Source organism: Saccopteryx leptura, chromosome 3, assembly GCF_036850995.1.
Source record: "Saccopteryx leptura isolate mSacLep1 chromosome 3, mSacLep1_pri_phased_curated, whole genome shotgun sequence".
In the NCBI taxonomy this organism is placed as follows: domain Eukaryota; kingdom Metazoa; phylum Chordata; class Mammalia; order Chiroptera; family Emballonuridae; genus Saccopteryx; species Saccopteryx leptura.
This window is the reverse complement of record NC_089505.1, coordinates 185,995,113-186,020,048: the sequence shown is the minus strand read 5'-3', so window position 1 is coordinate 186,020,048 and position 24,936 is coordinate 185,995,113. Positions and strand designations below refer to the sequence as shown.

General features: G+C 36.3%; 1 protein-coding gene across 1 annotated transcript in view; it reads left to right on the top strand.

The window, feature by feature from the left end:
• LOC136398384 (uncharacterized) overlaps positions 1–24,936 on the top strand; it is a 212,904-nt gene that overhangs the window by 45,260 nt on the left and 142,708 nt on the right. The window contains exons 2-4 of the mRNA XM_066372681.1: positions 1,063–1,129; positions 1,427–1,603; positions 15,215–15,301. Coding sequence (XP_066228778.1) covers positions 1,063–1,129; positions 1,427–1,603; positions 15,215–15,301 — 331 coding nt within the window. The remainder of the gene's footprint in view (positions 1–1,062; positions 1,130–1,426; positions 1,604–15,214; positions 15,302–24,936) is intronic.

Sequence of the window (24,936 nt, the reverse complement as noted above, 5' to 3'; positions counted from 1 at the left end):
AAACTTCAATTAATGAGTTGTCTGATAATGAATCTATCTTTATATATAACAATTTGTTGATTTCTACATTATTTCTTTTTTGCTTTTCCCCTTGATAACTGAAATTTCATAATTTAATCTGAATTTGGACATTTCTACTACATATATATATATATTTTTTAATTTATTTAGTATATTAAATTTAATGGGATAACATTGACCAATAAGAGTACATAGGTTTCAGGTAAACAGCTCTACAGTATTTGAACTATTGATTTTGTTGTATGCCCATCACCCAGAGTCAGATCATTTTCTGTCACCATATATTTGTCCTTCTTTACTCTCCTCTCCCCCAACTCCCTCTCTTCTAATAAATTAATTTTGACAGTATTCATTTGGAACTTGTAAAAGTCTGAGAACTCTAGTAATAATTCTGGCTATTCATTTTCATTTTTGACCATTTATTATGCATTCCAATATTAATGGATTTTCTATTCACATAATAAATTTACTTTTCAGTGATGTGGCATCTTATAAAGTTTTTGTTAAGTTCCATAAAAATATGAAACTCTTGACACTTCACATTATTTTGCTTGCTGAAATTTAAGAAAATTGGGTCATATTTAGCTATGATTAGTTTTGAATAAATAATAACTTCACAGGCAGAACCAGTTTAAAACAAATATGAATATAGTAAGAACAAATGCTTAGTACATAGTTTTCTACAATATAATTTTATTTTTACCAAAATAAAATGGCATTGTAGCACTGTACGAATGAATGGCAATCCTGCAATGCAAGTTTTCCAGCATTCTTAATTTGTTGAGGGTTCTTTGAATTAATTAAAAATGATAAAAACAAAGTGTTTTAATGTGATCCTCATTTGGCATTTGTATTAACTTTTCTTATTTTATTTAATTCTTCCACTTCTGTTGTTCAATTTGTGTTTGACCGCTGTAGGAGAGATGTAAATTAAATGATATTTCAATGCCATTCCATATTTAAAATACTGTGTTAGTTGTGGATCATAAATGATGATCTTCATTCTTTAGCTAATTTATTCATTTAATAATTTCCCTCCAGAAGTTTCAGCAGAAGGCTCTGAAGCAAACTAAGCAGAAGCAATCCAAGTCGGCTGAATTTCTGATGGGTGAGCCTTGCTTGATGAGTTATTGCTCATAATTTGTGTAAGGATTAATTAACTAATTACAGACAAATGGCTGTGGGCAAAATTTTGCTCTTGCTTGTCAGGGTGCAATTTGTAATTATTTTAATCATTTATTCTCTTTTTTTTAAGAGTTAATTTTAACCTAATTCTGTTTTGGTGACATTTGAGGATGATACACTTGAGTCTTTCTGCACAAGAATTACTGGAAGGAATTTTCTGCTTGTCACTGAAATATATTTTGCTATAGTGTGATCTTCCGACCTCCTTGTTTTGCTCTAGTTAAAGAAGACAGAGGAGCTATGGAAGGCATTGGAAACCCAGCTTTTAACATGAGCAGCCCCAATCTCTCAGCATATCAGACTTCAGGAAAGAGGGGTATTAGACACGACGTACTGGATCACACCCTTGCAGCTCACCAACAAAAATTGAGGCTGCTGGCCTCCACTGTACAAAAAGGTGTGATTTCAGTTTTGATTACTTTCATACTCTGTAAGTCTGTACACTTGGTGACAGTTGCTATGTTCCTGATCTAAACCAGGTATCTTGAAGCCAGCATCAGGCATCCCATTCCATTGTTTCTGCATTGGTTTCCTAGGAGGCTCCGGGTGTCATGCGGCAGGACGCATGCGCAGTCTGCTCTGCCGTTGGTATGCAGGCGGTCATCTCATCTCACACGTGAAGGTTGCCCAGCCGTGGATCCACCCTTCTCTCATTATGCTGAGATGAAATGGATTCAGTATCAATGCTGTCAGTATATTTTTAAACTATGCTGCCTCCTCACTTTGGGCTTCAGACCTTATTCTCCTTTTTATTTATTTATTTTTCAGAGGTGATCATAATTTCTCTATGGGTTTAGACATCTGTTGCAAGAGCTTAAAAATAAATGCAAAAAGCATATATTAGTATTTAGAATTTCTCTGCAAAAATTAACCTTCATAGTTGCTTCCTTGATTTTCTGTCAGAGGACTATTTTCAATAGTGAACTATATAAAGGATTCTACTTAAGCAGGGGGAATGGCTGTGAACTTTGTATCAGGTTGCTACAAGATGGCTGGTTTCCCATACTTAGAGGAGGCAGACAGCTCTCCCTCTAAGCTTTGACCTATTTGCTGCCAAGAAGGGAAGATTATTCTGTTCCTATAAAGAAAAGAAATCCTTAAAACTTGCTGTCCTTGCTCTTATCTTCATCATTGAACAAGACAAAAGACATCAGAATTTAATGACCAGATAGCTTTTTGAGAGGGAACTGTCTGAAGCAATGAGGCATGAGCTGGTACAGATGTGTTCTCTGCTGGTCCCACTTAGCAGCTTCATCATAATTCCCACCTGTACGGAATCGGCAGTCCAGACCCCACTAGGTTATCATGATGTAGAAAGCTCTTGCTTAGAAATTTTGATTCTTAAAGCTCAGGGGAAATTCTACCAGCCACTAGATCTCTGCATTCTACATTGTATCATGCATGTTCACATCAGTGAATTGTGCTTGGCTTCCTCTCTTTTCTTGTGCCTGTGTATTTTTCTGTGTTAGGGTGGATGCAAATATCAAAAGTTTGCACTATCCAATATAAATATAATGTGAACCACAGACATAACTTTAAATTTTCTAAGAGCCCACACTAATAAAATAAAAAATCAAATGAATTAATTTTAAAATACATTTTATTTAAACCAATATATACAAATTTACTCAACTTACAATGTAAAATTATTTTAGACATATTTTACTTTTATTTTTTGAAGTCTGAAATCTGTATGTATTTTACACTGACAACAAATCTTAATGTGAACTAGCCTCACTTTAAGTGCTCTGCTGACATATGTGGCTGGTGGCCATGGTACTAAGCAATGCAGTTATACATAATTAAACTTGCAAGTCTAGCTGTTCAAGTTTACATGGTAGAATTTGAGGAACTCTTAGAAAGCTATAACGTTCTAGCCCAGTAAAAGCTGCTTAATCAATATTGGTCCACAATATAATACAACACCCTTTCAACTGTACTTGTCATCTATAACATAATATCTCTGATATAAAAAAGTCTGTATATAAAATGTATTCCTAGAGATAGGTTGAAGGAGTTCTTTGTTGTACCCGGAATTAGTACCTTCTCAATGATTTTAAAGAAGGCCTACTTCAGATGTCAACTTTCTTGAGGGTGGTTTTATATAAATGAGTCTTCATAAGGAGAGTATAATTGCTTAGTTAAACCTATGTTTACTTATTATTCTTACATATCTCTAAAATTAGAACTTGTGTTTTTGTGTTAATGTTTCTTTTTTTAAAGTGAGAGGAGGGGAGATGGGGAGACGGATTTGCACATGTGCCCTGACAGACAGGGGTCTGGGGTCGATGCTCGAGTACTATGATAATTTTAGCACCTGAGGCTGATGTGCTTGAACTAATTGAGCCACTGGCTGTGGGAGTGGAAGAGGGTGAGAAGGAGGAGAAAGAGGGGCAGAGATACAAGTGGTCGCTTCTTCTTTGTGCTCTGACCAGGAATCAAACCAAGGGCATCCATTCACCAGACTGATACTCTATCCACTAAGCCACCAGCCAGGGCCTTTATTAATGTTTCTTAACCCTAATTGTGTATCAGGATTATCTGAGAAGCCAAGACAGGAACCATTTAGGAATCAGAACCTCTGGGAATGACTCCTTTGGCAGGTATATATTCCAGATTTCCTATAAGGTATTTTGCTGGACAGCTGGGGTTGAGAACTATTACTATAGACTTATTTCCTGTGTATGAAAGATAAGAATAAACATGGAAGGTAGTGATTGTCATGAGTGATAGTCAGTTGACCTGGTTCTGGAAAATGAGCAGAGAGTAAATTTTATAACTCATAAGTAGAGCAGAGGGGAAGAAACAAAAAAAGAAGTTTTAGATGCAAAAGCTAGTAATGATTTTTCATTCTGACAATATCAGCCAGATGTTGACACAGATATGAGTTATACCATGTCTTTTCTGAAACACAGTCAACATTTACACACACACACACACACACACACACACACACACGCACATACGCACACACACACCTCTACCAAAACCTACCTTGCTTGCCTGCCTTTGGTAGAGCCTCTAAAAAACATTAAATTGTAAATGAGATGTGCAATTTTATGGTCTGTAAACAAGAAGATTTATTTGAAATGTATGAATTTAGAAAGTGCTAGCTAATATGGAACTCCATGTTTCTTGTTCCTACAATAAAAAGAACATTTATATTATCTGCCAGTGTGATACTTACGTAAAATAGAATAACTGCACATTATTACCTCAGTATTATGACAATGAGCGAAAATTAGCACCCTATAAATAAATATCAATTAGTTTACACCTTTGAGATGCTTTTTTAAAAAGGACATTAGTAAGTAATAATAGCAGAATTCCAGTACTACTTTATTTATCTTAGTTATTTCAAAGAAATTTATAATTATTTTATTTAAATTATGAGGCAAATGTCTAGGGGCTTTCTAAAGACAAACTTTGGCTAAAAAATGGCTCAAACTTATGATGGATTGAGTCGCTTAGTATAGGAGAAAAAAAATCAAAATAGTACACACCAATCTTTAGGAGCAGGCAAAATGAGCAACTACTGAGTGGTATGAATTCAAGAACGCTTGGAGAGATCCCCAAATCCTACCTGAACACTCTAGTTGTAGCACATTTTTAGAAGCTTGTTTGTCTGAAGATTCTTCAGGGAAAATAACAGCATTCAGCAGAGCTGATGTAATAAGTTGGTATCATATGCCAGTGTGATCTTATGTGAAATAGAGTGACTATACATTTTATTTTTGCAAGGTGCAAAAGGAAAAACACAACAGAATAAAGGTCTCCGTTCTTCCTGCTACTGCCATGTCTCCTCGGCTCTGCTCTGCCTCTGCTCCCTCACTTCTAATGAAAGTTGGCTCTGCTCACACTCTTCCTTCCATTTCTGTTGGCCTTTAATTTGTAGGCTGACAATCAGAAAAAAAATCAACCCTTATTTTGTGAATTTCTGGAGGATTTGACATTTATGTGATCTTTTTGGAAGAGCACATTTCCTCTGCTTCATCTTGCCTCAAACTTGTGTTTTGTGTGTATAGGCTGTTTTTCTGATGCCAGCTCATCTTTGTTCACTGCCATCTATGCCCTGGCCTGATGATGCTCAGCTTTATAAAAAAAGGAAATTTAGAATTATAGTCCTCAAAAAAGGATAGCAGCAGAGAACCCAGAACTGCTTAGAATTTTAAGAGAGAGGAGCTGGCTTAGGTTTTGAATCTAACAAGAGCTTGAGGGCTGCGGGTAAGGGTCAGAAGAGCATATTTAATTATTTATTTATTTAGTGAGAAGGGGAGGCAGAGACGGTCTCTCACATGCTCCCAACTGGGATCTATCTGGGAAGCCACTAGGGGGCAGTGTTCTGCCCATCTGGGGCATTGCTCTGTTGCTCAGCAACTGAGCTCTTCTTAGTGCCTGAGGTGGAGGCAATAGAGCCATCATCAACACCCGGGGCCAACTCATTCCAATCAAGTCATGGCTACAAGAAAGGAAAGGGGAGGGTGAGAGAGAGAGAAGCGAAGAGCAGAGGGGAGGCAAAGAAGCAGATGGGTGCTTCTCCTGTGTGTCCTGACTGGGAATCGAACCTGGGACTTCCACATGCCAAGCTGACTCTCTACCACTGAGCCAACTGTCCAGGACTAATAACTTGAAAATATACCATGGTGGCACTAGAAGAATAGTATGCCTGAATTCTAAATGGCAGTAAAATAAAATGTGGGACGGATATGAGAAGAAGCCATGGAAAGACTTTAGGTAAGGAGAAATAAAAATTAATTATAGAAGTGGATAGAAAAGTTAAAATAATGTTGAGTGATTTAATGGTACTTGGAATGTTTTTTTTTTCTTTTTATCGGCAGTTTTCACTGAAGTTATTTCAAGTGTTCATTCTACCCTTGCTTCACTCACTCAGATTTTTAGGGCAGAGCATTGGATTGGCTGTGTTTATGGCACTTGCCTGCTTTGTGGTTTTATCACAAGTAGGAGAAGTTTCTGCCACCTTTCCTGGTTTCTGTATTTGGGGACAGGAATCTGCAGTTACTGGATCTTCAAGGCAACATGCACTGGGGACTAAGAATTGTGATGCTATTAGGGAGGGAGATGGATGCAAGACAGCAAAGTGAATCAACCAAACTGGATAAATGTCCCTTATAGTTTCTATGTCTTGGATTATTTAGTGATCACATTCTATTGTTAATAATATCATTACAACTCAAATTGGAAGTGGGATATGTGTGCTTAATTAGGCATAAAATAATTTATACAAAACTTTGCTTGTTATACGTTAACCATAAAAGTACATTATGCATTTTTCATTTCTTCCTCTTCATTTACTGAAAAGCATGTTGGTTGAGCATCTTCTGTTTGCAAAGCACTGTGCTAAACATGGGAGATACAAAAGTGGGCACAGCACTTGATGTTCATAAAACATATTACATCAGCAAAGTCATCTTGAGAGCAACTCTTGAGATTATAGTTGACTAAACTAGATCAAGAGAGCAATATTTTCTCATGTAAGATTTTTACATACATTTCATGAATAGTGTTGCTTAAATTAAATGATTATTTGTAGAAGCATGGGAAAAAATCAGTGTGTGTGTGTGTGTGTGTGTGTGTGTGTGTAGTGTGTGTGTATGATACTAGCATAACTAACATCCCAGTTTAGGTGATTAGGCTATGTTCAGTTTAGGGCTAAAATTTGTGGTTTAAAGTAACCTAATCCCCATACCCCAAATAAAAAACAAATATTTTTGGTAGAAAACAGAGGTAGAAATATAGGTTTTTCTGATATGTCAGTGATGTGGTCAGTATCTTAGCACTTGGCCAGGAATTGCTTTTTAAAAAAATCTTGTTGTGTTTTTTTTTTTAAATATTGAGTGAAATAAAAAAAAGTTTTGGCCATCAGAATAAGAAGTTACATTATGTCAGCCCTGACAGATGGCTTTGTAGATAAGACATGTATGCTTAGCCAGGTGGTAGCACAGCGGATAGAGCATCAACCTGGAATCCTGAGGGCCCAGGTTTGTAACCCCAAAGTTGCTGGCTTGAGCACAGGTTTATCTGGTTAGAGCACAGGCTCATCAGCTTGAGAGTAGGGTTGCTGGCTTGAGTGTGGGATCATAGACATGACCCGATGGTTGCTGGCTTGAACCCAAAGGTCACTGGCTTGAGCCCAAGATTGCTGGCTTGAGCAAGGGGTCACTGGCTCAGCTGAAGACCCTTGGTCAAGGCATGTATGAGAAGCAATCAATGAACAAGTAAAGTGTCATAACTACAAGTTGATGCTTCCTATCACTCTCCCTTTCTGTCTGTCTTTGTCTCTCTCTCTTGCTAAAATTAAAACAAAAACAAACAAACAAATAAAAAGAAGCATGTCATTGGAGGTCATAGGTTCAACCCCCAGCATTCACAGAAGTAATCAATGAGTACACACTAAATGGAACAACTAAGTTAAACATTGAATTGATGGCTCTTCCTCTCTCTCTCCCTCCTTCTCTCTCTCTCTCTCTCTCTCTCTCTCTTTCTCAAATCAATGGGGGAAAAAAGAAGTTACACTATCTCAATGAAATTACACATTAAATTCAAACTTTTCTAAGCTCTGTTTATCTGGATTATTTGTTGCATTTTCATTTTAAGAAAGATATGAGAAATAACTAATTCTAGGAAAAGAGACAGTCACACAAGATTGATCTCACATGATATCTTATGGCCAGAGAGGAAATGCAGTTTTTATTATAGTACAGTGTTTGCCAATCATATGTTTCATAGATAACCTTCAGGTATTTATTTCTGGATCTATTCCAGAATGACTTGAAATAAAATCTGAGATCTCTGTCAAATGTTGGGGAACTCAGTTGCTCTACTTGTTAACCTGTGCAACATGGAGAAATAGCATATGAGTTGAAGATGATATATACCCCTTCACTTGATATTGTTAATGGAACATGAGATAGATAGTGGTATTAAGACCAGAGAAGATGTTAGAGAGAACATGGCATGGCCCATAATGGGTACCAACAGGAATCAGTATTGAAGGTGATGAGGTCACTTGAAATGGTCACAGCAGCAGCTCTAAAATTGACAGCAAGTGGTTTACCTGACTCTGTAGAGTGGAGGTGTTATCAGTGATTTCATGATGGATATGAAAATATTTGTGGTTTGAACAATACCTTTGTGAGCATAGAATCTTTGACAACAGACAGCAAAGCAGAAGGCTGAGTATTAGAGAAAAAAATGGGAGTTGAGCAAAGAAGCTGAGAGGAAGGAGTCTGAGTGTATGTGATAAAGGTTTTCTATCCTTCTAGAGGGAATAAGCAGTTTGCATTAGGGTCTGAGATCCATAGATTTCAATTTCATGAGACCACCATGTTTACCATAGTTCAACAGTTTTATTTCCATTTTAAAAACAATTTTACTAGGAAAGATTTTTCATGACCATGTATTTTATATATTTAGTATAAATTAGTCCTTAATCTTCAAATAACTCTATGTAGAATTCTTTTTGGATACTTTTTGTTTTCTATTGAAAATTATTTAATAGAAAATAAGATTTTCTTTGGCTTTCCATTAGATTAATTGACCAAAAACCTTATTTAAAAATTCATGAGAACTCTTGAACCCTTGCTTTGTGAGATAAGAAATTTAGTTATGTATAAGTAACCAGATGTTTTTTAAGGAAAGAGTTCTTAAATATGGTTGTTTAAACTAAATCTCATAGTTCATTATGTTGGTTGTTTTCATGCTGAAGTGGGCTGCTGTGTGATGAAACAGTGCTAACTGAATGAACCCTTAAACACAATACATAAATATAAGTAATCTTAGATCCATAAGAAAGACATGTTGTTAAATAAATTAAGGTGCAATCAGAAAGGTTAGAGAGGTGATTGATACCTAATATCAGGTACTTTATAATTTGAAAGGCAATATTTTTATTTATTTATTCATTTTTAGAGATGAGAGAGAGAAAAAAGAGAGAGAAAGGGTAAAGAACAGGAAGCATCAACTCCCATATGTGCCTTCACCAGGCCAGCCCACGGTTGCAAACTGAAGACCTCAGCATTCCAGGTCGACGCTTTATCCACTGCACCACCACAGTTCAGGCTGAAAAGCAATATTTTATGTATATACAAATTAATTTTTAGGTAGGATAATGTTGCCAGAATTCAAACTAGAAAGAAATAAAACCAACTTTGATATTTCTTTAGAAGAATTTTAAATATGTGTTAAAAAAAAACCCAATATATTTATACTTAACCTTTGAATTGCCACAATTACTTAATCAGAATAACTTCTTGTTTAGAAGTCAAGTACTTAGGGACATGCTTTAACTCTGAGGATTTGAAGTCCAGAGGAGCACATGATACATTAATGTCTTGGGGGGCTGTAGAAGAAGCCCAGCAACAATTATACACTCAACAGCACTCCAGAGGTTTGAAAGTTAAAATGCCTAGTAATTTACCATGAGGGAGGGCCTTAGGGGAAGAAAGAATATGGCTCAATTAATTAGTACTTGTTAACAAACTTCCACTATTACTCTATTTAGACGTTCAAATCACTAATATTTTGAATACCCATAAGATTTGAAAAGGAAGTAAGAATAAGCAGTTGAAAAAGCTAATTTGTCCAACATGGCACTGGCTCTTGAATATAGTGTTAGCAGCAGACCGGTATTCACAGGTTAGACTTTCTACAAAGAGGAAAAGTGATTTGCTATTTTTAACTCTGTTTTTTCTCGTGCCTTTTACTTTGAGTTTCTGAGTAAGATTAATACTCTCTTGATGACCAATGATGGATTCTCTTAAAGGCTTATGGATATTGGTTCTCTATTTACTCATTTTTTTCTCTTAAGTGGCTATTGTTGATATTTAAGAAAATTAATCATTCTTAATGATTATTTAGTTTTTTTTTCAAGCTATTATCCAAATAATATATTCCTTGTTCTAAAACATTTTTAGTTAAATTTTATGTTTTTATGGCAGGAAGTTATATCACTGTCACCTAATAATTAAACAAATTATAATTATTTTCAATACTTCTAGCTAACATTTCCTCTCATTTTTGTCCTAATTACTTGGCCAAAATTTCTAAGGGAATGTTGAATAATGTTAATAATGAACATTCAAGTCATAGTTTAAGTTTTTGTCATTAGGCTTTTTTGTTTGTTTATTTGGGTTTTGTTGTTTTACTTTGATATTTAGTATAATGAAGTTTTGGTTAAGGTAACTATTATTTATTAATTATTATTGTATTATAGTTGCTTTTAATTAAAAATGTTTGCAAATTAACCTTATGAAAATAATATTTTATTGGAATTAGTATGGTAGAGCACACTTGAGTTTGACATAGTTCCAACTAACCTATATTCAGTTTGGTCCTCTGATATCTACATTAATGTTGCAAACACATACATAAACTGTTTGGCCCTGTAGATATTTAATTAAACCTGTGATCATTGTATTGGATTTTCAAAGTTGGGAAAATATGAAGTTTTTATACATTTATTTATAAATTTCATAGGAATCAAATTTAATTATAGCTATCTAGGCTTCATGCCTTAAAAGGAATAATATTTAGCAGACATCTTAATTTGTAAATTTTTGGTACACGATTGTAATCATAGAATATAAATTATTTTGTTAGTTATTTAGTGTACATGTAGGTCTCTTATGTTTATTTCAATTACAGTATATAATGGATACATGATGATTGGTGATAAAAAGCTGACCTGAAACTGGTTGGATTCACAGGAAAAGGACAAGCAAGGAGCCAATCAAACCCCCTGAATAACACATAGATGTATTCAGATTTTCTTCCCCTGGAGCTAATATAGCTGGCCTGAAAGGAAGTGATTGCCTCGTTGAATCAAGACACTTCTATGGTTCACACTAACCTTTCTCGGGTGGACAATTTTACTCTCACTCTTATAGCCCCCAAGGAAATGCATGGGTGCACTGGAGAATTTCCTGACCAAAGTTCATGTAGAGAATAATTTAAGTAAAAGCCTTGATTACATTCTGTGTTTTTCCGAGTTAAGTGATAGGAAAACCTGATACGTGTGCAAGAGCAGAGGCAAATGCATGTATTTTCCTCCCCCAGTTAAAAAAAATAGCACAAGAAATGCATTAACTGATGTTGATTTTAAACACTGAACAGCAAAAGCTACAAAGTTGGAAAGAAAAAATAGAGTATCGAGAGTACCAACAAGACCAATTTATTGACTTATTAGCTTATGTTACATACAATTGCTTCAGTGTTGAGCCATACTTCAGAATATACATATGCATATGAGGTTGTCAGATTATTCATCTGAATATAACAAACAGTAAAATATCAGCTATATTAAAATCTATTATATGAGTATGTTAAGTGCCCTACTTTCAGTTTCCCAGTGGATCTGTTAATGTTCTTATGAGATGGTTTTAGACATATCCAAAAGAATATTTTGAATGATAAGGACATTTTTAGGAATTTGTCCTATTAGCAACCTACCTTCTGGTGATATCCACACTATCTTTAAATCATCTCACTTTATTAAATCCTGACAGTATTCAATGAAACGTGAGCAGAGGATCTAGTGTTAAGATGAAGTCTGTTGTTCCCAAATTTGTAATAGGTTCCTTGTGCTTGACTATCTTTAATTCTGCCTTCTATGTCTAGGTTATTAACTTCTCAGGGCAAGATATAACAATAGAAAGGAGAATCATTTTGATATTTAATGGTAGGTTACTTATTTGATTTATATGCTGACTTATGTTATAACAGGCAATTTGCAAAATAGTCAAGTTATAAATAATAAATTATAACTTACTTATTACAATTTTTATATTATGTATTATGTATTTGAAATAATTATACATTATTGCTATACTATTTCAATAGTCTTGAGAGCATAATGACTTAATCCTGAGAGTCGTTCTTATTTTGAAACAGAAGGATACATAGGGATGGGCCTCCACCTCTCTCTGGAGTGCCTAATAACATTTTTTTTACGTGTAAAAGAGAGAGAGAGAGAAAGAGAGAGAGAGAGAGAGAGAGAGAGAGAGAGAGAAAGGGAGAGACAGAAAGGAAGAGAGATGAGAAGCATCAACTTTTAGTTGCAGCACCTTAGTTGTTCATTGATTTCTTCTCACATGTGCCTTGACTGGGGGTCTGCATCTGAGCCAATGACCCCTTGCTCAAGCCAGTGACCATGAGATCATGTCAAGGATTCCACAATCAAGCCGGCGACCTCATACTCAAGCTGGAGAGCCATCAATCAAGATGGTGACCTCAGTATTTTGAATCTGGGACCCCAGTGCTCCAGGCCGATGTTCTATCCACTGTGCAACCACCAGTCAGGCATCACTCTATTTGGCTCTATCACTTTATTTTCCTCATGTCACTTACCCTGGTCAGGCCCTAATAACATTTTAAAACTTATTTCAGGTAGCAATTTTTCCAGGAAGTCTTCTTTGAAGTCCCTGGTAAAGGTTAGATGCTCCTGCTATGTACTCAAACAGGACTCCACCCCTTACGGCAACATTAAATCCTATCAGACTGTATATGTATAGGTTTCTTGTTCTGTCAGTAGGCTATGCTTTAAAGGCAGAGACCATGTTTTTTGGTTTGTTTTTTTTTTAAATCCAGGCATAGTGTTTGGTTACTAGAAGGCACTCATTTAAAAAGAAAAGGAAAGGGTATGACCACAGAAAAGAAAGAGAGTGGGAGAAGAGAAAGAAAGAGAAGAATAGAGTGATAATTTGTTGCTCATTTTAATCAAGAAAGAACATCCACACAATGAAAGGGTTTGGATATTTACAGTAGATTTCCAAGAAAGATTTATTTAATGATTGCATACAAATGATATTATAATACCTCTGTGTGCCAAGCACAACTCTCTGCACTGAGGGGGCAGTAGTAAACAAAAGATAATGTTATTGCCCTTATATTAGTGGGATAGATAAACAATAAGCAAGTATAATATTATATATGTAAAACAATACATAACAATGTAAGACATTGTATAAAATACATATAAAATGTAAAAATATATGAATTACCTATACAGTATATTATAATATAGAATTTGGGGATGTTTAAAGGAATCAGTGTTGAGCATGTCAAAGATTGCTTCTTTGCTCAAACTCTCTCATAGTTCTTTACTTGTAAAGTGCAATTTGCCCTGTCCCAGAATGTAAAGTACAAAATAAATCACTCCAGGAGTGGCATTTATAACTTAACGTGTGCTTCAACCCACACTTAATGTGAAAGGAACAATTTGCATAGATTTCAAAACCACACACAGATCTTCGAGGTGCCCATCTCCCACATGCCCCGAGGGGAGGCTTAGCAGTCTGGGGGCTCCCAGTGTGCAGGCCTCCTTCTTGCTCAGCTGGGCAAGACCCTAGTTCCTCAAATGACAACAAGGACAACAGTGATTTGAGAACCTTCAGACGAAATAAACTTTTTCAGACTTTTGGTTAAAAGTGACTTAACTTTGTTTCACTCTCCAAGGTCTTCTTTTATTTATTTATTGAGTTTACTAGGGTGACATTGGTTAACAAAATTTATATAGGTTTCAAGTGTACAATTATGTAATACATCATGTGTATATTGTATTGTGTGTTCACCACTCCAAGTCAAGTCTCCTTCCATCACCATCTATTCCTATGTATTGTCTTTTACCTCCCCCCTAAACCGCTTTCCCTCTGGTAATCACCATACTATTGTCTGTGTCTATGAGGTTTTCTGTTGTTATTTTGGTATTATTTCCTAACAAGTCATTTCAGTAGACAAAAACTTTGGGTTTGTTTTGGATTGGAGGTTTTTCCAGGATATGGGTATAAAGAGTTGACTGAAGCTGCTATGGCAGTATAATAAGAAATATACTAACATTTTTGTTTTAATATAGGTGAATCATTTTTCTAGTATATGGGCAACTGTACTTAGAGTTTCACAGTGCTTTGTGGTAGAGGAAGAAAAGAACAATTAGAGTGAATGAGGTCACATGGCTGTGTTATTGTAGGAAATAAAGCTTTGATTACACGCCAGTCTTATAGTTGTTGACAGATAAAATAACAAAAATAAAACTTATTTTTACTTTATTGAGACCTTAAAAAAAGGAGATTTTTCAATTCTTGTGCTTGCTACATTGATAGAGCAGAGTGACAGCAAAAATGTGCCAGTACAGAAATATAATTAAACCTATTCAGTCTTGGAGAAGGAGCTGCTATTTGAATTATTTTTGACCCTAAAGCAAATACACTATGGAGTATCACAGTATACCTGGTATACATTAACCCTTTCTTGTGAACAGTACTTTCAAAATTATTGTTTTCAGTCTATTGCTTACTTTCTCGGTGTTTTGAGGCTACCTGAATTATCATCAGAAGAGGTTACATTTTACTGAATGCAAATTACTAGCAACAGCCATACATTTCAATGTGCAATAAGTATAAAACTAGATTTGGAAAATTCTTCTCCTCCCCTCCTTCCCTCTCTTCCCTCCCTCCCTTCCCTCCTTCCCTCCCTCCCTCCTTCCTTTCTTCTTCCTCCTTCTTTATCCCTCTCTTCTTTCTTCTTCTTTTCCCTCTTTTTATCAACTTGGAAATTTTGCTACAGTTTTTAGTAATTAAGTCACTGCTAAGCTGACTACAATATTCTGGACACTAAAACATGATATTGTCAATTTAGTGTATGACATAAATAAAGACATTAGTGAACTCTAAATATAAGTATAATCCAACAATGTTTATTTCTTGACTATATTCTAAAATTTTTCGCTTGAATTTTTTTATTCTAAAGTTTACATTTGATAATTTTCTTATTAATTTTTTAGTAACAGAAAGCATGAACTTGTTTCTTGAATTACCTTTTATGACCTTTTTGCAAGATGATAATTACAAAGAAGGGAGGCCTGGATGTCTTGTAGAAAAACTAAGTTTTAAAGTAGCTAAAATGGCCCTTCTGTGTTGGTGTCAATTTCAAAATTAACAGTTTGGTTCATGTGCTTCTAATAATCACTGACCCTTACTTCATGTACTTTCCACAGGAAATGAATACAGCAGAAATTACTTTGACCCACTGATGGATGAAGAAATAAACCTAAGGCAGTGTGGGATGGAGGTCAGCAGAGAGGGTGAGCTAGAATTAAGTATGTAATTTTTGTGTCAGAATATTCTTTTCCATTCATGAAAATGAGGTGACAAAGATCACACAGGCAGTTCTGTTTAGATTTTGCAGCTTACAATTTAAATGGTACGTTATAATGACTTGCAACATGATTGTCAGCGAAGGTAATTTTTTATCAAGGACGGAAAACTGGGCAGATAGAAGAAGCAAGGATTTGCCTTCATTTGAGGGTGCTGTAAGCAATTTTGGTGTCTTTATGAGGCCCAAGTTATGCATAGGAAGAGAACCATCATTTTACAAATGCCATTTCTACTATTTGAGTTTAAAATGAGCATTCCTCCATAAAATTCATCTAGCACATAAAATTTCCATACACAGGACTATTGAATCTCTCTCACTGAAGGCATGGAACCACCACCTAATTTCTGAACCACTCAGGGACAGTGATATAATGATTTACTCTTCTACAATCTTGAGCCTAACTGTGGTTTTAAAACAACAATTCAACATTGCTCCTGATGTAAATACCACTATGCATATTTGGTAGTTTGCCAACCAGGCTAGGGTTTACAGAGGTTATTGATGAGATAATGATAGTGACAAATGCTACGTAGAGTCATTTACAATTGAAAAATCATATTTCAGTGCTGAGTACCAGTCACTGAACCTGCACTGTTTTTTAATTGATTGATTTTAGAGATAGAAGAAAGAGGGGGAGAGAGAGAGAAAGACAGAGAGAGAGTGAGAGAGACAGGAACATAGACCTGTTCCTGTATGTGCCCTGACCAGGGATCAAACTGACAACTTCTGCACTTCGGGATGAAGCTCTAACCAACTGAGCTGTCCAGCCAGGGCATAAATCTGTACTTTTTAAATAAAACCTGGGGGCAATTCTTCACAAATAAAGAGCTTAAGAAAAATGCAAATATTATTTAAAAGACAGTTTTTAATAAACTAAGCCTATTTTTAAATGATGTAGAATCCACAAATATTATTAAAAGACATTAGAGGATATTTCAAAATGAGTAAGAAGCGATAAAAATAGAAGCATTTGTTTTTTTTTTATTAGACAACATCAGAAAAGCAAACAACAAGTCAAAGAAAGTTGTTCAATTATGCAAATGAGATGCAAACTCTATCATGATTGAGTAGCAAGTGACATTGATGGGGGTGAGCAGAAGCATGTCAAACTGGAAGACAGTGCCATCAGTAGGGTGTATGGTCACCCAAGACTGCTAAAACACACTGGCAGCGATGGGGCATGGACAGGATCAGACTGTCCAGCAGTTCTTGTGGGATCCTCTGCCACGCTTGCTCCAGGGAAATTTCCAGCTCAAGAAGTGAGTGGGAGGCATTGGATGGTTTGCTAGATGTCTTCCCAGTGCATCCCAAGTATGTTCAATGGGATTTAGGTCTGGAGAATGGGAAGGCCAGTCCATGCGTTCAATTCCTGCCTCCTGAAGCATGTTGCTGACGAGATGCGCATGGTGGGGACTTGCATTATCGTCCATGAAAAGAAGGTTGTTTCCAACGGCTCCAGCACAGGGTACCACTATAGGGTGCAGGGCCTCATCTTGGTATCTGACAGCAGTCAGCGATCCATTTCTGATGACGTGAAGATTGGTACAACCACCAGTGCTGATGCCAGCCCACACCATGATTTCACTACCACTGAAGGAGTCCCTTTCTCATATGAAACGTGGATTCTCCCATGTTCCTCTTTCACGCCAGAACAGGACACAATGATTGTCAGGCTGCAGACTGAACTGTGACTCATCAAAGAAGAGGACAGTTGACCGCTCTTCACAGGTCCAAGGATGATGCTCATCAGCCCATCTTCTACGTGTTCTATGGTGTTCAGCAGATAACAGAACACACACCATTGGTCACTGGCCCTGCAGTCTAACATGATGGAGGCAATTTTGTATGGTCTGGGTACATATCCGGCATCTGGTGGCAGCAGGAAACTGTCCCCGCAAGTCTGTTGCGTTGCTGCACCTGTTTTTTCTTGTCAATAAGGTCAAGTAGCGGTCATCTCTTGCTGTTGCGGCAGATGGGTGACCCTGCCCTCATCTCCTTCGTACTGTCTCTTGAAAGTGATTCCTCAATCTGCTGATTACGCTTTGGGATGTTCCAAGTGCTGTTGCCACTGTTGTCTGTGTTTGACCAGCTTCAAGTGGTCCTATGGCTCTCCAGACTTCGCATTTGGGCAAATCGTGTTGCAGAGGCATTACAAGGGCTGGAAATTGCAGGATGCGCACTTTCAGGATCAGGGAACATGCAGATACTTCAGTACTTTTGTATAGTGCATTTTCACCAATGAAATAAAAGTTGGTTTTTCATCTCATTTGCATAATTGAACAATTTTCTTTGACTTGTTTGCTTTTCTGATGTTCTTTTTTTTGGTGTAGGAGAGACAGAAAGAGTCAGAGAGAGGGACAGATAGGGACAGACAGACTGGAAGGGAGAGAGATGAGAAACATCAATTCTTCATTGCGGTTTCTTTGTTCATTGATTGATTTCTTATATGTGCCTTGACTGGGGGGCTACAGCAGACTGATTGACCCCTTCCCTTGCTTGAGCCAGCAACCTTGGGCTCAAGCTGGTGAGCTTTGCTCAAACCAGATGAGCCTGCATTCAAGCTGGCGACCTTGGGGCCTTGAACCTGGATCCTCCAAAGCCCAGTATGACGCTCTCTCCACTGTGCCACCACCTGGTCAGGCTCTGATGTTCTTTTTTAATAAAAAAAAAAAAATCAAATGCTTCTTTTTTGTATAGCTTCATATTCATTTTGTAATATCCCCTAATTTTTGTGAGCAGTGCATGTGCAAGATACGGGAAGGACTTACTTTCAGGACCAGGTTTTACCACTAGTACAAACCAGGGTGAATTGGAAATTGAAAAATCTCCACATTTTTATTTGCCTCAAGACATTAGTTTTGGAATAAGAGGTAATCTCAATGAATACTGAAGAGAAGTATCATTTCATTATCAGTTTTTTTTTTTGTTTTAATTTCTTGGAGATCAAAATGCATAGTTATATATTGCATAATTTTTGTGATCTAAGGACTAAAGTTGACTAAATCAAGTGAAGAATGGCTCTAACTAAAAAACAATAAGTTTCATAATACAAAATATTGTTGGTCACCCTACTAGCAGTTATTACCCAACTGCTGTGGTTAAACTGGAGTCTCACATTGTAGAGCACACAGTGCTCTTTGCATCTGCCCACAATCCAGTTGTAAGACTACATTTAATGATGTGTTCTCTTTCTTTTTTGCTGGGTACTCAAGCCTGTGCAGTTACTCAATTTTTAGGAAATAGGCAGTGCCTATATATTAGTCATTTTTTATATAGCAGAGATTATAAAAACTAATGGACAATCCCTTTATCATTGGATTCTGGTAAATATCTTTTACTTAATATGGAATATGGATTGGAACACTGCTATGTAGTAGATGCACAACATTTTAGTATTGTATAATTTTATATATTATGGAAATTAGCACAAGTATCCTTCCAAACCTTCCATGGCACAAGGCTGAAGACTGTGCAGAGACATAAACGGCAGTGCTCGTGGAATGGCCCTGAGGAAGGCTTGCCTGAGCAGAAATATAATGCACAATATTTTGTGTGGCAGAAATTGAGGGACACCCCAAAGGTCTTCTTGACCCATATATTTTCACTTTGGTTCAGCTTTGTCTTTATATTTGTTTGTAATTTATACTCTACTTGCTTCCAAAATAGTTTGAGATAGCTTATAACAGAAATATAAATGCATATGGTTAAAGGAAAGTTCAAATAAAGATGAAGGGGAATTTGAGAACATTCACAAAAAGAAATAAATGTCCAAGGAACAAAGGGCATCAGTATTACTGTAATGAAGCACTCACACTTACTTTGAGATTCCTAGAAGTTGATGTATAAAGGGAAGTAACAGTGGTTAGATAAATTTCAATGTTTAATAGAGTTTATGACTCTTTTTCAGTATAAATAACCTATTACCACTAAATCCTGAAAGGATAATATTAGTCAATTTTGGGCCCTGGCCAGTTGGGTCAGTGGACATAATGTTGGTCTGCCTTATGGATGTCCCAGGTTCAACTCCCAGTCAGAGCACACAGGAGAAGTGACCATCTGTTTTTCTCCCCCTTCCTTTTTCTGTTCTCTCTCTGTCTCTCTCACAGTCAGTAGCTTGATTGGTTTGAGTGTCAGTCCCGGGCACTGAGGATAGCTCAGTTTGTCTGAGCATACCAGCCTCAGGTGCTAAAACTAGCTCAGTATTCGAGCATTGGCCTCAGGTAGGGGTTGCTGGGTGGATCACAGTCAGAGCGCATGTGGGAGTCTGCCTCTCTATCTCCCCACTTCTCAGTTAAAAATATATATTAGTCAATTTTTATATAGCAGAGATTATAAAACTAATGGGCAATCCCTTTATCATTGGATCCTGGTAAATATCTTTTACTTAATATGGAATATGGATTGGAATGCTGCTATGTAGTAGATGCACAACATTTTAGTATTGTATAATTTTATATATTATATAATTTGATAAAGATAATATTAACTTGTGTATTAGTCAGTGTTCTCCAAAGAGAACCAATAGGATCTCGCTCTTTCTATCTCTACATATTTTATAACACATAAATAATGCTTGTGTGTGTGTACACAGAGAGAGGGAAATAGATTTATTTAAGGGATGGACGCATGAATGTGGTGACTGGCAAGTCTTTACAGCAGGCTGGCAGGCTGGAGATTCAAGTAAGAGTTGATGTAAAATTCAGGTCAGCACTAAAGTTTCAGTCTTGAGACTGAATTCAGCAGGGTAGCAGAATGGAAACAAAGGCATAATCTATGTGTTTCAGTGCTGAAGAGAATCACTTCTTTGGGAAACCTCAGTCTTTTCTCTTAAGCCTTTAATTGATTAGATAAAGCCCACTCACATGGTGGGGAGTAATCTGCTTTACTCAAAGTCTGCTGGTTTATGTTAATCACACCTAAAAATTACCTTCACAGCAACATCTAGATTGATGTTTGACTGAACAACTGAGAATCCTAGCCAAAGAGACACATAAAATTCACCATAGCATGTTGTTGCTAATAACTAATTGTGGTAATTCACCTTGTAGAGTGATGATGGCCTGTTGATTTGACACACTAGATGTGTTCTCCCTGATCACAGATCTACTTTGGTATGCATCTTGGTTATTAATTAATGTTTATTATTAGACTTGTTTCTTTAGTAGCTTTCTTTTCCACTAGAGCTTAAGTGCCTTCAGTACTTGGCTCAAATGTGATGCTTGATATTTACTTGCCGACACGAAAATGACAAGATCCATGAAACCTTATGTCCTATTGCTTCTCAACATTTCTGTACCCCTGCTCAATCCCAAGTGAACTTCAACTCCTACCTAAGCTACTTTATTCTACCCCCACTTCTACTCACCTTTAATCTGCTCTTTGTGCAGCACCTTGACATTCTCTTATTAAAGCCCTGTTATTGCTGTCCACAGCTTTCAGTGTAAAGACCGATATACTTTCCTTCATCTGAGGTCTTCTCAACTTGCTCAGCATGCTCTGGCCACACTGGACTTCTTTTTGTTCCTCATAGCATGCAGTTCCTTCTAGACACTGAACTTTTACAAGTGCTGGGACAGTCTCCTTTTTCTTATCATCTGTCTCTGCTTGAAGTTTGGCTTAAGTGGTAATTCTCAACTATCTTGACTAACCTGCGTGATATATCCCTGTATATGTACTTTAACAAACTCATCGCAATGGTCAGCAAACTATTTTTAGTGTGTTGTCTGTGAAATGTGTTTCTCAGTTATTAGAACATCTTCTGAACACAAATAGGGCAGAGACTTTGCTTTTGTTTACTGATGAATTCTTGAAGCTTAGCACAGTAGTTGGCATAGAATAACCTTGACTTGAGAAGTATTTGTTGAATTAATGTATAAATGGGTAAATGAGTTTAAAGTGCTAAGCATAGTATCCAACACATGGCAAGCCTTCTGTAAACATTAGTTACTACTATTTTTTGAGTGTTCAAGGATAGAGAAACTGACCAAGTGACATAAAACCTCCAAACTAACCAAATTCATCTCATTTTGAAGATGGAGAAATAAACTTAGAAAGATCACAGAGATGTGGCAGGCATGGAATGAAATTCAGACTCTGCTTTTGGTATTATCTGTTCTTTTTCCTTTCAGGAGTTGTGTTTGCCCTATTGGCTTTTTCCAATCTTCCCCTTGGGGAAACTTCTGAAGGAGAGAGAAAGCAGGTTTATTGAAATGGTTGAATTTGAGCTTGAAGAGGACATTCTCTTTCTTTAGAGTTTGTGCTGTGTGACCTGTTTAACCCTCCAGGGTCTTAAATGAGCATCACAGAGGGGGAATACTCACTGGGTCTGCATACCGAGAGAATTCAAACTTCTATAGCCATTGTCAGTTAGGAGTCTGCAGTTCAGGTTCTTTTCATACAATACCTCAAAAGCTGTCTATAACTCATTATTTTGTAATGAAATCCAAATATGCTAGTTCAGGATAAAGAACCCAAACTATTGAAAAAATGTGCTTTTTATACAGTTACCAAGTAGTTAACAATAAATGGGTTGGCTATGTTTTGCAGAGTGCCTACTACATGCCAGGCGTGAAGCTAGGTACTTTATGCATGTTGTTTTGTTAGCCTTCACAACTGTCTTGTTTGGGAGCAAGGAGATTGAAGCTTAGGTGCTCTAAAAAGCTGCTCCAAGATTACAGTGTTAATAAGTGATGGGTGTGGGATTTCCATGCAGGCTTTGCTGATCCCAAACCAATGTTATGCTGCCTCTTTTCTAAAGATGGTATCTCTCTATAGTACTTTTATTTTATTTTTTAAAATTAATTTTAATGGGGTGACATTGATAAATCAGGGTACATATGTTCAGAGAAAACATCTCCAGGTTATTTTGACATTTGATTATGCTGCATACCTATCACCCAAAGTCAAATTGTCTTCTGTCACCTTCTAACTGGTTTTCTTTATGCCCCTCCCCTCACCCCACCCTTTCCCTCTCCTTTCTCTTCCCCTCCCCATAACTACCACACTCTTGTCTGTGTCTCTGAGTCTCTTTTTTCTGTCCCACCTCTGTATGGAATCATATAGTTCTTAGTTTTTTTCTGATTTACTTATTTCACTCAGTATAATGTTATCAAGGTCCATCCATGTTGTTGTAAATGATCCGATGTCATCATTTCTTCTGGCTGAGTAGTATTCCATAGTGTATATGTACCACATCTTCTTTATCCAGTCATCTATTGAAGGGCTTTTTGGTTGTTTCCATGTCTTGGCCACTGAACAATGTTGCAATGAACATGGGGCTGCATGTGTCTTTATGTATCATTGTTTTTGAGCTTTGGGGATATATCTATACCCAGTAGAGGGATTGCTGGGTCATATGGTAGCTCTATTTTTAATTTTTTGAGGAACCACCATACTTTCTTCCATAATGGTTGTACTACTTTACACTTCCACCAACAGTGGATGAGGGTTCCTTTTTCTCCACAGCCTCTCCAACACTTGTTATTACCTGTCTTGTTGATAATAGCTAATCTAACAGGCGTGAGGTGGTATCTCATTGTAGTTTTGATTTACATTTCTCTAATAGCTAATGAAGAGCATCTTTTCATATATCTGTTGGCCATTTGTATTTCTGTTCATGTCCTCTTCCCATTTTTTTTTATTGGATTGTATGTTTGTTGTTGAGTTTTATGAACTCTTTGTATATTTTGGATATTAGACCCTTTTCTCAGTTGTTGTTTGAAAATATCATCTCCCATTTAGTTGGCTGTCTGTTTGTTTGTTGTCAGTTTCTCTTGCTGTGCAAAAACTTCTTAGTCTGATGTGGTCTCATTCATTTATCTTTGCCTTCACTTCCCTTGCCTTTGGAGTCAAATTCATAAAGTGCTCTTTATAACCAAGGTCCATGAGTATAGTACCTATGTTTTTTTCTATGTAATTTATTGTTTCAGATCTTATATTTAGGTCTTTGATCCATTTTGAATTAATTTTATTACAAGGGGACAAACTGTAGTCAAGTTTTATTCTTTTGCATGTGGCTTTCCAGTTTTTCCAGCACCATCTGTTGAAGAGGCTTTCTTTTCTCCATTCTGTGTTGTTGGCCCCTTTATCAAAAATTATTTGACCATATATATGTAGTTTTATTTCTGTGTTTTCTATTCTGTTCCATTGGTCTGAGTGTCTATTTTTCTGCCAATACCATGCTATTCTGATTGTCATGGCTCTATAATATAATTTGTAATGCTCCCAGCTTTGTTCTTTTTCCTTAGGATTGCTTTGGCTATTCGAGGTTTTTTATAGTTCCATATAAATCTGATGATTTTTTGTTCCATTTATGTAAAAAATGACATTGGAATTTTGAAGGGAATTGCATTAAATTTGTATATTGCTTTGGGTAAGATAGTCATTTTGACTATATTTATTCTTCCTATCCAGGAACAAGGAATATTTTTCCATTTCATTGTATCTTTTTCGATTTTCCTTAACAATGCTTTAGTTTTCATTATATAGGTCCTTTACATTCTTTGTTATATTTATTCCTAGGTGTTTTATTATTTTGTTGCAACCATGAAGGGGATTATTTTTTTTAGTTCATTTTCTGATGTTTCCTTGTTGGCATATAGGAAGACAACGGACTTTTGTATATTAATTTTGTGGAGTTTTTGTGGGTTTTGATGTATAGGGTCATATCATCTGCAAAAAATGAAACCTTTACTTTTTCTTTTTCAATATGAATGCCTTTTATTTCTTTTTCTTGTCTGATTGCTCTGGCTAGAACTTCCAGCACTATGTTAAATAAGAGTGGAGAGAGTGGGAAACCTTGTCTTGTTGCTGATTTTAGGGGAAAAGTCCTCAGTTTTATACCATTTAATATGATGTTAGCTGATGGTTTATCATAAATAGTCTTTAATATGTTGAGATATTTTCCTTCTATACCCATTTTGTTGAGTGTTTTAAACATAAAATTGTGTTGTATTTTATCAAATGCCTTTTCAGCATCTATTGATAGAATCATATGGTTTTTGTCCTTTGTTTTATTAGTATGGTGTATCAGGTTAACCATTTTACGTATGTTGAAACATCCTTGTGATTCTGGGATGAATCCCACTTGATCGTGTTGTATTATTTTTTTAAATGTGTTGTTGTATTTGATTTGCTAGTATTTTGTTTAGTATTTTAGCATCTGTATTCATTAGTGATATTGGTCTGTAGTTTTCTTTTTTTGTGTTGTTCTTGCCAGGTTTTGGTATGAGAGTTATGTTGGCCTCATAAAATGTGTTTGAAAGTATTGCTTCTTCTATTTTTTGGAAGACTTTAAGTAGAATAGGAACCAAGTATGTTTGATAGAATTCACTAGTATAGCTGTCTGGCCCTGGACTTTTATTTTTGGTGTGGTTTTTGATAGTTGTTTCTATTTCCTCCCTGCTTATGGGTCTGTTTAGGCTTTCTGCTTCATCAAGATTAGTCTAGGGTGATTGTATTGTTCTAGGAATTTATCCATTTCTTCTAGATTGTAAAATTTGGTGGCATATACTTTTTCATAGTATTCTACAATAATTCGTTGTATATCTATAATATCTGTGG